The sequence below is a fragment of the Platalea leucorodia genome (genome assembly GCF_965183815.1).
Source record: "Platalea leucorodia genome assembly, chromosome: 16".
Classification (NCBI taxonomy): Eukaryota; Metazoa; Chordata; class Aves; order Pelecaniformes; family Threskiornithidae; genus Platalea; species Platalea leucorodia.
In genome coordinates this window covers 2,090,163-2,105,108 of record NC_138838.1, presented here as the reverse complement: position 1 = coordinate 2,105,108, position 14,946 = coordinate 2,090,163, and the positions used below count along the sequence as shown (strand labels likewise).

The window sequence follows — 14,946 nt, the reverse complement described above, 5'->3', positions numbered from 1 at the left end:
GCAAAGATACAACAGGTGGGGATGAAACATTTCTTAACTTAATACGACAGACAAAAAGCTTTGCTGCTACTGACCTTAACGCAACAGCTCTCCGCATCCTCAGCCTGGCGCCGCGTGTTCTGGCAACGCGCGTCAGAGCCGCCGCCAGTTGTTTTCCTGTTACGCTAATGGCACTCAATGAAGCGACTGCCGAGGGAAGGAAAACGCAGGGTAAAATTAGGAATGACTTCGAATGACTTGGATTAAGATTAGATTTGTGAGCGAGTTATGATTTCCAGCCCACCGGAGTTCACGTGGAGGGAGCTGAGCACGTCGGGTCCTGCAGGAGCAGCGACCGGGGGAGCTCTGACGGTGCGGCTGTGCCGGCGCTGGGGTTTCCACTGATGCTTTTCAACACAGCCACGTCAGTCCGGCTCACTGGCGAGGGGAGACCTGGGCCAAGGCTCGCTTCAGACTTGAACGGAAGTTTTGCAGAGCGTTCCTGGAGATTGGCATTTCACTTTTGTTACCTAATACTGGATTTTCCACACCTGCACTTCTGGATGCGCTGAGAAATGAAATGCAAAGCCCACCCTATCTCTGTGCCTGCTGGCTGGATGCCTAGTTGAGTGCCGAGTATGTATCTCATAATACCAAAATAGCGCTCAGCAGCCGCTGTGCACCGTGCCCTCCTCCTGCAGAGCTGCAAACCAGCTCAGAAGGGCGAGAGACTGGCAAAGGCCAGCACAGATCTGCAGCCATCCTCTCTGTTAGAGCTTGCACAGGCACATAGGAAAAGTGAATTCTCACCCAAAAGGCGTGTGCTGTGGGCTGAGCCAGACTGGGAGGGAAGGCAGGGAGCAAAGGCCAGGAGTCTGTGCAAGGTTGTACAGGAAGCCCTTAGCAGAGAGAGGGTCTGGAACCACGTTGCCTGTGTCTGGTTAATGCTTTCGTCTCTCTTGAACGTTTCTCCACTTGGGTAGCGGCCCATTAGGGATGCTTGCAGCATGCATTGTGGGCAGGAAAGGGGCACTCTGGCCTCTGCTAATGAATGGGGTGGTGGGTCAGAATGATGCTGATCACGAGCGTCTTCTCCGTTGGCTCTCCCGGCGCCGTTTTGCGGGCGCATGGGTGTGCTGTACTGGCCTGTGTGCTCTCAGCAGATCAGTTCTTCGCCTGTTGGCATCCAGCATCCTTTCAGAAAGGAGGAGGACGCAGCTGTGGCTCCCCGGGGAGTTTCGAACGAGCTGCCTGTTACACAGCATGGTGGGCGTAGAAATCTCTCGGGCTTCACCCTTCGCTGCCTTTGAGACATGACGTTACAATTCTTCCCTGTTTCACTGGAGCTATACGCTCCTTCTAGCTGCTCAAACAATTCCCATGAAGATTTTTCCTGTTTTCCTTCAACTGAGATTAAAACTCCCATTTGAAAGTTGTTTTAATTGTTCAGTCTAGCCTGTAATGCCGTGGTCTGCAGCATTACTGACTTACCTTCCGACAAAAACACGTGAGGTGCCGGTGCTATCCTTGTGGGGTTTCATCTGTCAAAAAATCTGTGTCTCTGTCTCCTTAAAACCATTCGGAAGAGTTGTTGTCTCCATAAAATATTGTTTTTTCTCTGAGTGGCTCAGCATGAAATGGAAGTTGCTGAGTTATGTATGTATGTGATGCAGATGCTTTGAATTGAGGAAGGGGTTCATTTGCTTTATTCTTTTTATTCCCACTTCAGCATAAAAGAGAAATGAGACTTGGGAAATTCATACATGAGGGGAACCATCACAGAAAAGGCACTCCGGAGAAAGCACATTTTATGTGCTTGGAAGAAGGCATGGAAGGGAAGGGAACCAGTAATCCCTTTTCCTTTGATGATTTCTCAGGCTAAGCCCGGCAGATGGGACTTGCTGTTTACTCTTTTGCTCTCCAGTGCCGTGTTTCCTTCATGTAGGTACCCACATGTGCTCATATGTCTCAAGTATTTTACCATGTGGATTATATTAATGGTGACTTTTTTCTTTTTTTTTTTTTTTTTTTTTTTTTTTCCTGGATAGAGTATGTGTAAAGGGTAGTAGACTATAATTTGGGGTCACGGACTGTATCTTAATTTTCTAGCTGTCCTGGAGCCTCATAGGGATAAAAGACAGTCTCAGGAACTGCTTTCGTGGTGTTAAGAGTCTGTGTTGGCAGACACTGGTATTGCTTAGCTTTTACAGAGTACTTCTCATCAGCAGCTCTTTGTGCATTTAACTGATGCACCTGGATGTAGAAGGACCAAGGTTTCTGGCAGAGCACTAGCACTTTTCCAAATTGTTGAAAAAAACCGTACTAGTACTTACCCCTTATTGTAACCTTTCATATGCTTCCACGTTCAAAGTCCTGTGTGTCTTCTGTACTCAATACTTGTAACTATCAAAAAGTTTAATGCTGGTAAGGGCTGCAGACTGACAGATCCCTTATGTTCTCGGCCGTAGCACATACACAGGCTTAGACAGCATAATTCAATGATCTGCAGTTTCCGATGAACAGAAGATACGTGGTATGAGCATCTTTTGAATGAAGCCAAAAATCTCTTCCATCCTATCATAAAAGCAGGGGGAATTTTGACTTTTCTAGTGGCAAAGCTTGGAAAACATACAGCAAATGCCAAGACTGTAGTTGTGAGGCTGAGTAAAAAGGGTAGTGAAGCTCATACAGTTTTGATGCAGTTTAAATTACTTCAGATGGGGTTTGCAGTGTTTCTAGCAATCCATTCAGTTAAAATCTCCATCAGAAATGCAGAGCAGTAGTGTTTGGTATCCACGGGTGACTTCTTTCTATTCTTATCTTTCAGTTGGGTGATGCCCAGGTATTGCAAGGCAACCTAGCGGGCCTCTTGCTGCCACCCTTTGCCATTTGGGCTCCTTAGCTGTCCAACAGCAATGTTTCTGGCAACCTTCACTTTCTTCTGTAAGGGTTGTGGTCAGTCCGCATCAGGTGGTCTTTTGCAAATCAGCATTGCTTGACCCGAAATGATCGTATCCCTCCCAGTTGTGTTCAGAGATGTGTGGCTCCAGTAAGTTATGCTCATATCTGTCAGTAAGGTGGGTTTATTTTAGGAGAAAACTGTTGCACCTTTTCAGTGGGTTCTCTGGCACTTCTTCTCTAGAGGAACTGAAGGCACCGCTGGAAGAATACGTCAATAAACGATACCCAGGCCTCGTGAAGGTGGTCCGCAACCAGAAGAGGGAAGGCCTTATCCGAGCTCGTATTGAAGGCTGGAAGGCTGCCACTGGCCAGATCACTGGATTTTTTGACGCTCATGTGGAGTTCACTGCCGGCTGGTAGGTGCTCAACCTCGCAGTCTTGGTTAGAGTCTGTGTGATGCATTAAACGGGGCAGCCCGTCATTTTGTATGGATGTGTTTGCAAACAAGTCCACTGGCTTTCATTAATCCTGGCTTCCTTCTGTACTAAATGGCCACCAATGAGATACGATGAAAACCTCTCCTCGCCCTCGTTTTCTGTAATAGTTTTCTATTCCCCCCTTTCGGGCGTGCACACCCCCCTGCCCCCCGTTTATATTTTTCAGGTTGATTTCCCGTTCCCTTAGCAATCTCTCTAAGTTTAAAAAAGCCCAGACAGCAAGGGATTGAAAGAGACGGTGTTTCCTGCTTCCTTGCCCTTTGCAGCTGGATCCCACGGAGGAAGGCTTAGATGTTTTAGATTGATTTGTTTCTTCTGCAGCTAGAAATAAGTGCAGAGGTGCAGAAGCAGCGAAAGGTGTTTCATGAGGATTTTTTTCCGAGAGATTCAAAACATTTGAGTTCAAGTGGCTTAAGTTTGAGTCTAGATCATGAGAGGAGCCTGAGAGTGATTCCCCCCCCTCCAACCAAGTGTAAAAAGTAAATGGTCCACGTTTAGACAAGTGGAGGTAGAAGAAGCTAACTTGCGTCTAATCTGAACAGAGTAACATCCACAAGAAAAATGCTTTAGCAGCTGCAAACAGAGAGTTCTGCACAGTTATTGAATTCTTTGTAATGACAATGCAGCTGAAGGGTGTCTTTAAGAGCCATTTCTTATGTTGATATCTGTATTCTCAGCTAAACATTCCTCTCTGCAGGTCGTTAAGTCCTCACACCTGATTTTATTGATATACAGAGAAAGCTCCCATTTACTGGGCTCTTGAAATAGCTTTTCTAGGGATGGAGAGTGAGCTTTTCTGCAGCATGGGCTTGGCTGACTGGTGTCATGGACCCGCTGCTGTCGCTGGAGGCACCGCGGCTGCGGGGTGCTCCTGTGCTGGCCCCTGTGCCGGCGGGCTGAGCCCAGGCCCCTCGCTGGCTCCTGGGCTGCAGAGGTGAGGCTGAGCACACCCCCGCTCTGAGCACATTTGAATGGCCCGGAGATTAATTTTGTAGCTATAGAGGCCTCGAACTGTGTCCCAAGGAAAAAAAGACCCTTCAGATAGTTTTCAAGAATTTACCCTGTTCTGCCCAGGGACGTGGTTTTTTGGATTTGGGGGAAGTTTGAACTAGGTGAAGCATGGTTAAACAAAGCACGTCCTTCGTGGCCTTGCTTTACAGAAGGGAAGTTTTCGAGCCAGGCTTCCCAGCCCGTGGATTGTGTTTTCATGCGGGATGTCTACCCGTGCATGGCAGCACAGGAGTCTGTGTGCAGTTACCCTGCAGATGCACATCGGAGCTTTGCACAGGATAACTCTCCAGGTGGAACAGAAGCATGTGAGAGCAGCCGTGTTGCGACAAACCAAGGGCCTCCTGATATACCACTAACCATAGCCAGAAGCCTAGGAAAGCATATATGGGCAGGGCTAGCGCATACGATGTTCCTTCAGAGTATGCTGCCAAAGTCCAACAGCGTGCAGATGTGAGGCATACACGGCTGCTGTGTGTTTAGCAACCCTCACTGCATGTCTCGTGAGTTTTTTTCCTATTGTCTGTTGAGCCCATGTAAGCTTCAGGCATTCACAGCATCCTTGGGCAAAGGTGCTCCCACCCTGGAGAGAGCTAACTCCTTGTTGTCCATCTTGAGCCTGTTTCTTTTCATGGTCCGTAGTTCTTGTATGGAGAGAGTCTGCAGGTGGTCATGGAGCGTCTGCTCTGAGCAGCCTCTGGCTGTACAGTCGGCCCGTGCTGCACAACTGGCCCCTGGTTAACGTATTGGCTGATTTCACTGCTACCTTAGTAAAGATTTCAGGAAAGCTCCGTTTAAAAACGTGGACATTTTGAAAATTAAAAAGTTATGGATATATGGATATAAAATGGATATGGATATATGGATGATGATCCCTTTCCAACCTTAATGATTCTATGATTCTATTAAAATATGGAATTATTACTTAATAATGCTTTTTAAAGCAGCACACCAGAGAAAACATGGTGTACTAGCTCTGCAGGAAAAGATAAGGTCGAGTTTTAGAGGCTTTAATTCATTTCCACAGCTTAATGCCTTTAGTTTGTGGAAATAGTCCTTTCCTTGTGCCGAGAGCTTCCGCTGGTCCATGGGTTTGTGTAGTCAGTTGTGTGGGAGAGTGCTAAAACTCCCCAGACCTGCAGGGCTGCGGCTACCCCAGCTCCGTGCCAGGCGGCTGGCCCCCGTGCTCTGATGGCAGCGCCACGCAAGGGACGTGTCCGGGTGGGAAATCCCATCAACTGGAAGCGCTGAAGCCTCTTGCAGCATCTCTCTTGTGGCTGACAAAGCTTGGCAAGCCTTTCAGAAATAACCTTTTAAACTTGGCAGCGCGAATGCTTTGCCGCTCTGTGCGATTTCTGTGCTGGTAAAAGCCCGGGCGAGTGGAAGGATGAGACGGAGGCCAGTGCGCTGCAGTCTGGGGTCACTGGCTGAGTCTGTCGGGAGCCTCCTGACAGCCTCCGGGCTGCTGGGGCTGGGTTTTGCTGTGTCTCTCTGAAGACATGATGCCACTTGTGAATGGGAGCAGAGAGGAGTCCACTGAATGGTGACAAGAATGAAACAATTTTCTTACCTCATTTAAGCACCCAAGCTGTACAAAAGCTACAGTGTCCATCTGCAAATTACAGGAGAAATTAATGGTCTCTTCCTGTGCTTTTTTTTTTTTTAATTTTTTTTTACCACTCAGGGCTGAGCCAGTACTTTCACGAATTCAGGAAAATCGGAGAAGGGTCATTCTTCCCTCCATCGACAACATCAAGCAGGACAACTTCGAGGTGCAGCGTTACGAGAACTCTGCCCACGGGTACAGCTGGGAGCTGTGGTGCATGTACATCAGCCCCCCCAAGGACTGGTGGGACGCCGGAGACCCCTCGCTGCCCATCAGGTACGTCGCAGAGCCCGGGGCCGCTCGCGCTCTGTCAGCGAGGTGCAGTGAGGCAAAATGCAGAAAGGTCGAGCGAGGAAGCCATGTTACAGTGGTTGTGTGTGGTATCTTAACACTCAGAGAGGCTGTGACACAAGCCTGGAGGGCTTTTGCTGGGGTGAAGGGGTTTGGAAAGGGGTATTATTTGCTAACAATATGCAGAAACACAGGGAAGTAGAGGAGCTGTGTAGATTTGTACAGTCTTATGTTTAACTGCATGTGACAAAGTCACTTTACCTTAATTACAGCATTAAGCTTTTGCAAATCATAAGGAATGAGGTGATTATTCCTGTGTAATGAACTGCGTGTGAATTCATGAAATACCGCATTGTTTTTTCTTGAATACAAAGTACATCTCCTCTTAGGGCAAACTTTGTAAAAACGTGTCTTAGGTTGTTCTACCAGTTCAGCTTCCAGGGAGGACGGCTCTGCAGCCTTGCCCCAGCCGCTCCGGACTCCGGCTGTGGGACAAGCCTGTTAGGACAAAACAAAAGCCGGAGGGGAGGGAATAGCGTGGGGTGGGTGGGAGAGGGGGGGCTGCAATGTATGCAGAGGTCATGACTTTCCCTTGACAGCCCCTAAATATCAGCAGTGATGCTATCTGTGATCAGGAGCGGTTTTCTGGCCAGGTGAATAGGATATATTGCTCCTAACTTGGTTAATACGGAGAAGGCTTGTCCTCAGGCATGTAACAGATGCATATGTGCAAATCCATGCCTTATCTGAATCCTGAACCAAAATATCTGTGCTTTGGTCAATGATATAATCCCTGGAAGCTGAAGTTAGGTCTGTTCCCGTTTACACAGAGACCTTTTTTATTCCATTGGGCTCCCTTGTTCCAGACAGCATGTTCAGCCATCAGTGAAGGAATCAACAGTTTATTCTGGACAGGAATCAAGTCTGTGAGGAATAAACAGTTATTTTAACCAAATGCAAGCTGCTGGACTTGTTAAAGGAGGGGCTGAATGGCTGGGATATGCAGAAGGCGAAGCTGAGGAATTCAAAAGCCTTTGCAAGTGAGGTGTGAGCAGTGCTGGCAGTCCCTACAGCCGTGTGACTCCAGTGCCCAAACTGGTGCCCCTGGAGGGTGATGAAAGTGGACCGTCTCTGTTGGGGTAAGCCTCTCGGCCAGCGGATGTAAAAGTCAAGAAAGTGTTGCAGGGAAGAGCAACCTCTTTTATTAAACTGCTGTAGTTGGGAGAAACAGTCAGGTTTTGGACATACGGGATGTCCCCTGTGACTGTGACACGACCCCGGGAGCTCGCCGTGGTTCAAAAACTGTCAGGCAAGGTGCGTTGAGGAAACTGGGCCCACCCAAATACGGCATTTAAATATATGGCACGACCTTCTGTTATATTGTCCTACACGAACACGGTTTTCATTTCAGTTTCAGTGTGCTTAGGGGGGCGGTTAGGGAGGGCAAGCTGTGGCAGAGGGAGATGGGGAGGGACAGGCTGCTTTGTGCAGGTTGGTGTTTGATGGCAGGGGAGATGAGAAGGGAAGGAGAGAGGGAAGAAGAGTGAGTGACTGAGGAGGAGGAGGAGAGCTATGGGCAGGGATGGATGGCTGCGAAGAGGCGGAGTGGGGAGGTCGGTACCTAATGCAAGGAGGATGTCAGTTTTTTAGGATGTAGCTTTGCCCCAGGCTCCCCAGCTACAAACCAGTTTACAAGGCCAAGGCCAGGAGTGTAAATGGGGTCACATGGGTGTTGGCCACCGACACACGTCTCCGGATCTACCAGCACACTTTTTCCCTTGGTTCGATGCTGAGAGGCAGCAGGTACTGCTGAGCTTCGAGGGAGTGCTGCTTTGGTGTTCTGTGTACTTCTGATCTACTGCGATAGAAAGGAAGGGTTTGCCGTGGGAGGTGTCTTCTGTTGGGCACAATGTCCTGTTAGGTTGTTCTGGTGCTTGTTTTGTCTTTAAAAAAAAGATGTTGCTAAAATGTGGACAGGGTATCGAGCATTATATGTCTACATTTAAGCAGATTGCAAACAGTTGCTGCTTAGGAGGTGGCGAGTGCGAGAGGTTTATCAGTCTGCTCTGGGGTTCCTGCAACTCTCTGCACTGTTTTTGGAGACAGCCTAGGAGCAGGTGATGCCCTGTGAGCCCCGTGGCGTCTGCAGCCTTGTAATCCCAAGGGTCGGCCTGCTCAGCTCCTGAGCCCTGCTGAGTTGAACCAGCAATGAATTAGAGATCAGAGGAGGCTTACGGAGACGCTCGCCTGGCAGCAACAAGGATGCACGTTGCGATCGCCCGCTTTGACGTTGTTAAAGGCGTCTGTAACGTGGGCGCTGCTGCTTGAGGCCACGGTGTGTGGGAATCGGGGCTCGGGGGTTAAAGGGAGCCAGGGTGGAAGGGCACTGCCTCCGGAGCCTGCTCTGGGAAAGGGCTTCTGTAACAAACCCGGTAGCCTCCCAGCGATGTTAAATAATTAAACAACTTGCTAAAATAACATTGTTAACGTGCACTGGGGGAAGGGTTATGAGAAAGATAAATGGGTAGTGTCCACAACAAAAAGCTAATGAAAAATACTGTCTCATTGCATTATGTTGTGTAACCACATACAAACCAGAAATAAATGACTATAGTTATTTTTTTGTCATATAATGCTATGCAAACTATGCACTTTATGGCAGTATTTGCATGAAAGGGATACCAGTGCAGTACTCCATGTAATTATGCATGGGATTAGAGGAAATTCTGAAATTATAGTATACAGAGGTACATTAGTTTTTCAGAGACTTCTTTAGGATAAAAGTGTGGGAGCAAAGTAAGGCAGCTTATTCCTTTTTTTGGTTTTACTCTCTCGGTGCGTGGGGATTATGGCAGCCCCAAGAGAAGTTCCCCTGCCCGCGAGGGGTGCTCCAGCGTGCTCGTGAGCCCCGCTGGGTCAGCCCCTGCCAAACACTCGGCAGCGGAGACTGGAGACAGACAGCTGTGTGAATACGTTCGCAGGCAATTTTCTCTCATGGATAATTCACGAGATATAATTATCCAGGCAAAGGGAGCTGATGGCGTGAAACCCATCTAAAATATGGCCCAGTCTCAAACTGGCTCCAGGCTCCTGCTTTGTCCAATAATTTCTCTACAAGAAATAGTCTCCCTTAATGCCTGGGAGGGATGCTGGTGTAATACCTGGAGTCTGTAATACATCTTCTTTTGTATTTTTTTCCCCATTAACATTTAAAATCCTGATACACAAAGATACCTTCAGTCTTAGCACTCAGTTGTACGTGCATTTCACTGCTAGACTTCCCTTGCCAGGCTTACAGACTTCCTCTGACTACCTCTGCCCAGAAGATAAAATTGGGATTACAGCGTAATGTGTCATGTCTAAATTAGTTCTCACAGAACAGGCAGACGGTTAGTGACATGTGAAACGGTCATCGTATAGATCCTGATCTTCATCAGCATGAGCTCTCGCAGGGATATTTTGATTTCCTAGTTCAAATGGTGCTACTGAATACATGCTTGCATATATATGTGGGGACAGACTTTGCCCTGGGAGATGTAGCCAGGATTTATCCAGTCCTTTGTTATTAATGATATGCATTGATCAGTGTTTATTGAGAGTCCAGTAAACCAGTGTTAACAAAACATGGAAGATGCGTTCTGTGTCCTGTGGGAAGTCCAAAAAAGGTCTTTGGAAATGCTGTGAAATTGCAGGTTGATGATCTGATCTGGACATGGGGTATCCCAGGGTGGGATCTGCCTTCTCATGGTCTCCAGGAATTCATTTCCCACCTGGCAAAGCGTGAGGTTTTTTGGGCTTCTCGGGCACAGAGCCTGTCGGCTGCTCCAGCATGGGTGGGCTGCGAACCTCAACGCCAGCGGTTTCTTCTACCTGACTTATTTAATTCACGCTGCATCAGGTTTTGTCAAAAAGCAGCTTTGGAGAAATTGCTGATATCTGGAAGATTTATGGCTAGATGTGCTGATTGTGCTTTGGTTGCAACACTCATGATTTATAATTACATATGTGAGATATCGATGGCTCCAGGGGTCTGATTCAGGAAAACAATTAAATGCACTCTTGCATCTGTGTCTCTTCAAGAAGCCAAGCAAGCAGATAGTGCATATTAAGCAGCCTTGAGGATGAGGGGACACTTACCTGAGCATGGAAATTGGGGTCGTCGCGCTTTTCTGCTGGCAGTAGTTTCCGTAACCCACCAGAGAGCAAAGAAACTTGAATCTTTGCTGCTTGGTTGGTGAGTCCATCGACAGCGCCGTGACCCCACTGGTCCCAAACGATAGATTATTGAGAATATAATGCATTTCCTGACTTTCTCTTTGTATTTTCCACACTTGGCTGGGTGGATCGGTTGAGTCCAAGAGGCAAAAGCACTGCTGAATAGCTCCATTAGTTACAACCCCCCGTAATGTGTTGGGGCTGAAGACGTCCTCGGGTGACTTCAGAGGTGGCAAAGAAGCCTCTTTCCGAGCGCGCGGTGCGCGGGGTGCCGGCTGGAACCAGCTAGCAGGTTAAATTGCACTTGGGATGGGGCTTTGCTGCAGCTGTTTTATGTGGTACTTAATCTTTACTGGTGTTGGAAGACAAAAGCTCATTTAATTAGTCTTAAGATCACTGTGAGGAGGAAATCAGTTTTGAGAGTTATGGATTGTTAAAGAACAGAAAGGCTGCTAGGTTTGGGGTTTTTTAAAGATGAAAATAATTTGAATTAACCCACCCAATTACCTGTTATCTGAGCCTCACAAATGCTAATGGATTTGCTCTTGCAATGTACCTATGAACGAGTGAACTCTCATCCCAATTGTGTAAATGATGCAGAGGTTGAGACGGAAAAAACCCCCCAAACCTCAGTTTTAGGTTATTGAATACGACATGTCAGTGGAGAGAAGGTGTCTAATTCTACTACTTAACAAGGTGCTTGCGGTGTTTCGTATCAACTGTCCTCTCAGTCATAGGCTGCAGATGGTGTTGAGGTCTCCCACTTTGGGTGCTGTGCATTTCACTTGCAGTAAGACCACAGGGATTTGTGGTGATACTATTATTATTGTTATATATATTTTTATATGTATATTTATATTCTTATGTATGTATTTATATTCTTTATATATAGAGATAGATATTTTAATTCCAGAAACCACTAGATATTGTTTTCCTTAGTGCTTCCGCTAGCAATCATCTCATGATGGCTTTCAAAAGCACAAAAACTTGGTGTTTTCTTTCTTTTAATTTAATAAATGGTGCGTTCTTTCCTCTTTTAGTCTAACCCCCAAGACTTCTTCCAGGCAGCCGTTACAGCCTGAAATTTTTGTCCACACAGGATACGCACAAGCCTTGACATAATAGCCGTCGAAGTAAAACAGTTCCCAGCAGTAACCTCCACAGCCACGCAGAATGATGCAAGTGGGTCTTCACGCCTGGGACAACTTGTTCCTGCAGCGCATGCACACCTTTGCAGGGATGAGCACGTTACGGCAGCACATCAAAACCTCAATAAACAGGTTTAGACAGGCTTGCTTGAACTATTTTCACCAACATTTGAGTATTCGGCATGGCAGTTTATCAGAAGGCATCTAGCAACTCAGAGATGTTGCAGACTGTTAAACATAGGTGACATGTGAGGACAGGGCAGAATTTCAAGGATTATTTCCTTGGTTTCTGTTGGTTTATTTTGAAAAATCCCAAATTTCCTAGAAAACTGTTCATACAAAATGCTGAATATTTTTAAAATTGGTGTTTCCTGACTTTAGCATCTACAAACTGCAGGAAAATTCCCATTTCTGTGTGAAGACAGTTGTCAGATGTTCTCACTCTTCTGGCATAGCTGCTTTGGAAGTCCAGGGGAAAGCCGATTTCCATAGGAGCCAGACGTGGGGTGATCGTGATAACTTGCGTTTGGAAACCTCACCTGCTATGTTTGAGAAGATACTTGTGTGCAGGTGTTTGCTTAGAGGGATCGGATGTGTGTGAATGTCACAACAGCTGCAGAATGCTTGTGGAGCTCTTTAATGGCTTCATATAAAAATTAAATCAAACTCAAAGATGAAATAATGGTACTGGCAATCCATCTCAGTCTCTAAAGCCCCTTTTAATAAGCAGCTCAAACAAAATAAAGTTCTGGGTTGACCACCCAAACACTTTCTGTTCCTTGAAGTCTGATTCTCCTCCAAGCCCTACACTCACTGCAGTTGCATGTCGAGGGCATCAACGTCCGACTGTCAGGTTTATAGCAAAACTCCCCGTGGCCTCAAAGTACGTTGGACCAGACCTTAGTCCGGCACAGGAACAACGTGGACATTTGTCCCCAGGCAAGGTTTTGTTACTGCTTCTGGAAAGAGAGCTTCTACAAGCAGCTTCTCGTGTAAACATCTGAATAAATCAAACCGCAGCCGTCCTTACGTGGTTGTTGGAGACTCGTGCTTCCAAGTATGTGGCTCTTAAACTTAAGGTCTGGTCACTCCTGGTTGGCATGAGTCAGAAGGGAGGTCTCTGAAGACTTGAAAATAAGCTAACAGAAGAAGAATTGGAGGGTTTTTTTTTTCATCAATGCTTAATTTGGTGCAGTCTTGTTTCGGCTTGGATTCTGGGAGAGGGAATGTTTAGGTCAGAAGCACGACCTCAAACTTTGTCATCCATTCTCCAGATTAAATTACAACCATCAAGTGCTTTACCAGCTTCAAAAGTACTTTGACAAGAACCTTTTAAGTTTTCTCAGTTTGGGTTTTCCTTTCAGCCATGAAGTTTTTGGTGATGATTTGAGGCCACAGAGGGAAAAAGAAAACACATTTAATTGACTTCTCTGATTTTTATTTTAAAAGTGTTGGGGAGAAGTGAACCCCAGCTCACTGTACAAAGTGACTTTCGCTCACTGGTGTGCTAATTTTAAGATCTTGAACTTCACAGAGATTCCCTGTGGTGTTAGAAACCTGCCGTGAGCTTTGGACGTTTCGAAGCTCAGATTGCTGGTGTCGTGCCTTTTTATGATGAATTCTTCAGCTGGTCATTTTTAATGATACATAATTTAGTGCAAAGCGTAAAAGAAGGGTGTCTAATAATTTGCAGCAGTGTCAAGTTTTACAAGATGAACAGATTTATGTCACTGCCTGAAAGACTATAAAGCCTCTGCTGAGGGTGCACCTGAGATTTAAGCATATGTAGCTGGTTAGCAGTAGCCCATGTGATGGCCAGCTATCTCCGTGTATGTTGGTGCTGTGTCTTCTTTCAGAAGATCTTTTAATTTTATAAGACTGTGTCCTTGGGATTGCAAACGTTGGCTGCATCCAGAAGCTGACGTTGATCCAAACCTCACTGAAACGTGGCAAGGTTCCCACCGAACACCAGGGTTTGGGAGGGGACCCTACAAGTGAAGGATCAATGTTTCTGCAGCTTCTGAGCATCATGGCCAATGTTGTCATCATAGACGCCAACGTGTCATGGTATGGACACAACGGAAGGACCCGAATGGGCTCACGCTGGGCCGGTTTGGCCAAGTGACCTTGAAAAGGCAGCATTTGTGCACTTTTTAGGTAGACCATTTTGGAGCATGGAGTGGGATTTGGGTGCAGTATTAAACAGCTCCCCCAGAGATGGCTGTGTTTCTCCTGGGATGGAGGATGAGTCCTGAGCCCTCAGGCCAGCTTGGTGCAGATTTAACCCCCCTTGCAGCCAGGAGCTCTTCACAGCCTTGAGCGGGGGCTTGTTCTCATCGAAACCACTGCTCCTTGCCAAACGGCGTTATTGCAGGTAAAACTTCCAAGTCCTTCTTCGAGCACCAAAGTCAGCAGGGCTTCTTCCCGAAGAGCCTTTAAAACTGGGCGAGGGACAGTTACCCTGTGGGCTTGGCCCTTGCGGAGGTGAACAGAGGGTGCAGGGAAGGGAGCAAATCCTCCGTCCTGCAGGCAGTCATAGGTTATGGGTATAAAATGGTAACGTCATCCATTTCTATAAAGAAAGCAAGCTGGCCGTACTGGCAGTATTTGCCTTTGTAGTTTTAAAGCTTCGCGTAAGAGAAGTATTTCGATTAAAAAGAAAAAAAAAAGCATGCTCTTGATTTAAAAAAAAATAATAAATACTCATACTGACAGAACTTTTAATCTAAGCCCAAGTCACAAAAACAGCTTTTATTGATGTCAAAGTTGCTTTAGAAAAGGAAAGAGTAAACAGGATTTGGCCTTTAATTTGTGAAGGGTTTTGATTTTTCAGAGGCATTAAAGAGACAGAAAAGATGGGTATTGAATTATTTAACAATTGCTAGTAAAATTAAGCTTCAGTCAGCCTGTTTTCACCGAAATAATCTTATGAATAAAAACAAAACAATCTGGGGCAACACCAATATACAGAGCTCATATCCCGCTGACTGAATTGTTTCAAAGTAGTCCGTGAAGTGGTTTTGCAAGTCAAAGCCAAATGGAGCCTTTTCTGTGGTCTGTTCACACTTCCCCTAGGAGAAAGCTGCCGTTGATGGATTATACAAACGTCTTTTCTCTCTAAATCTGAAACCGAGGGGAAAATATGCAAAAAGGAGTTGGGGGAATTTGGCGCTTTGAATTTCTTTTTTCTTTGACAGATGGCATTTAAGTGATTTATTGGCCAAAACCAATCTATTCTCATTAAGAAGCAAGTATTTAATGACTTCGGAGGTGGGTATTCAAAACAAAGAAGTGATAATCG

General features: G+C 46.4%; 1 protein-coding gene across 1 annotated transcript in view; it reads left to right on the top strand.

Annotated features, from left to right (window-relative positions):
* GALNT17 (polypeptide N-acetylgalactosaminyltransferase 17) overlaps window positions 1-14,946 on the top strand; it is a 215,004-nt gene that overhangs the window by 84,180 nt on the left and 115,878 nt on the right. Inside the window, exons 4-5 of the mRNA XM_082327904.1 lie at window positions 3,122-3,296; window positions 6,070-6,267. Of these exons, the coding sequence (XP_082184030.1) occupies window positions 3,122-3,296; window positions 6,070-6,267 (373 nt within the window). The remainder of the gene's footprint in view (window positions 1-3,121; window positions 3,297-6,069; window positions 6,268-14,946) is intronic.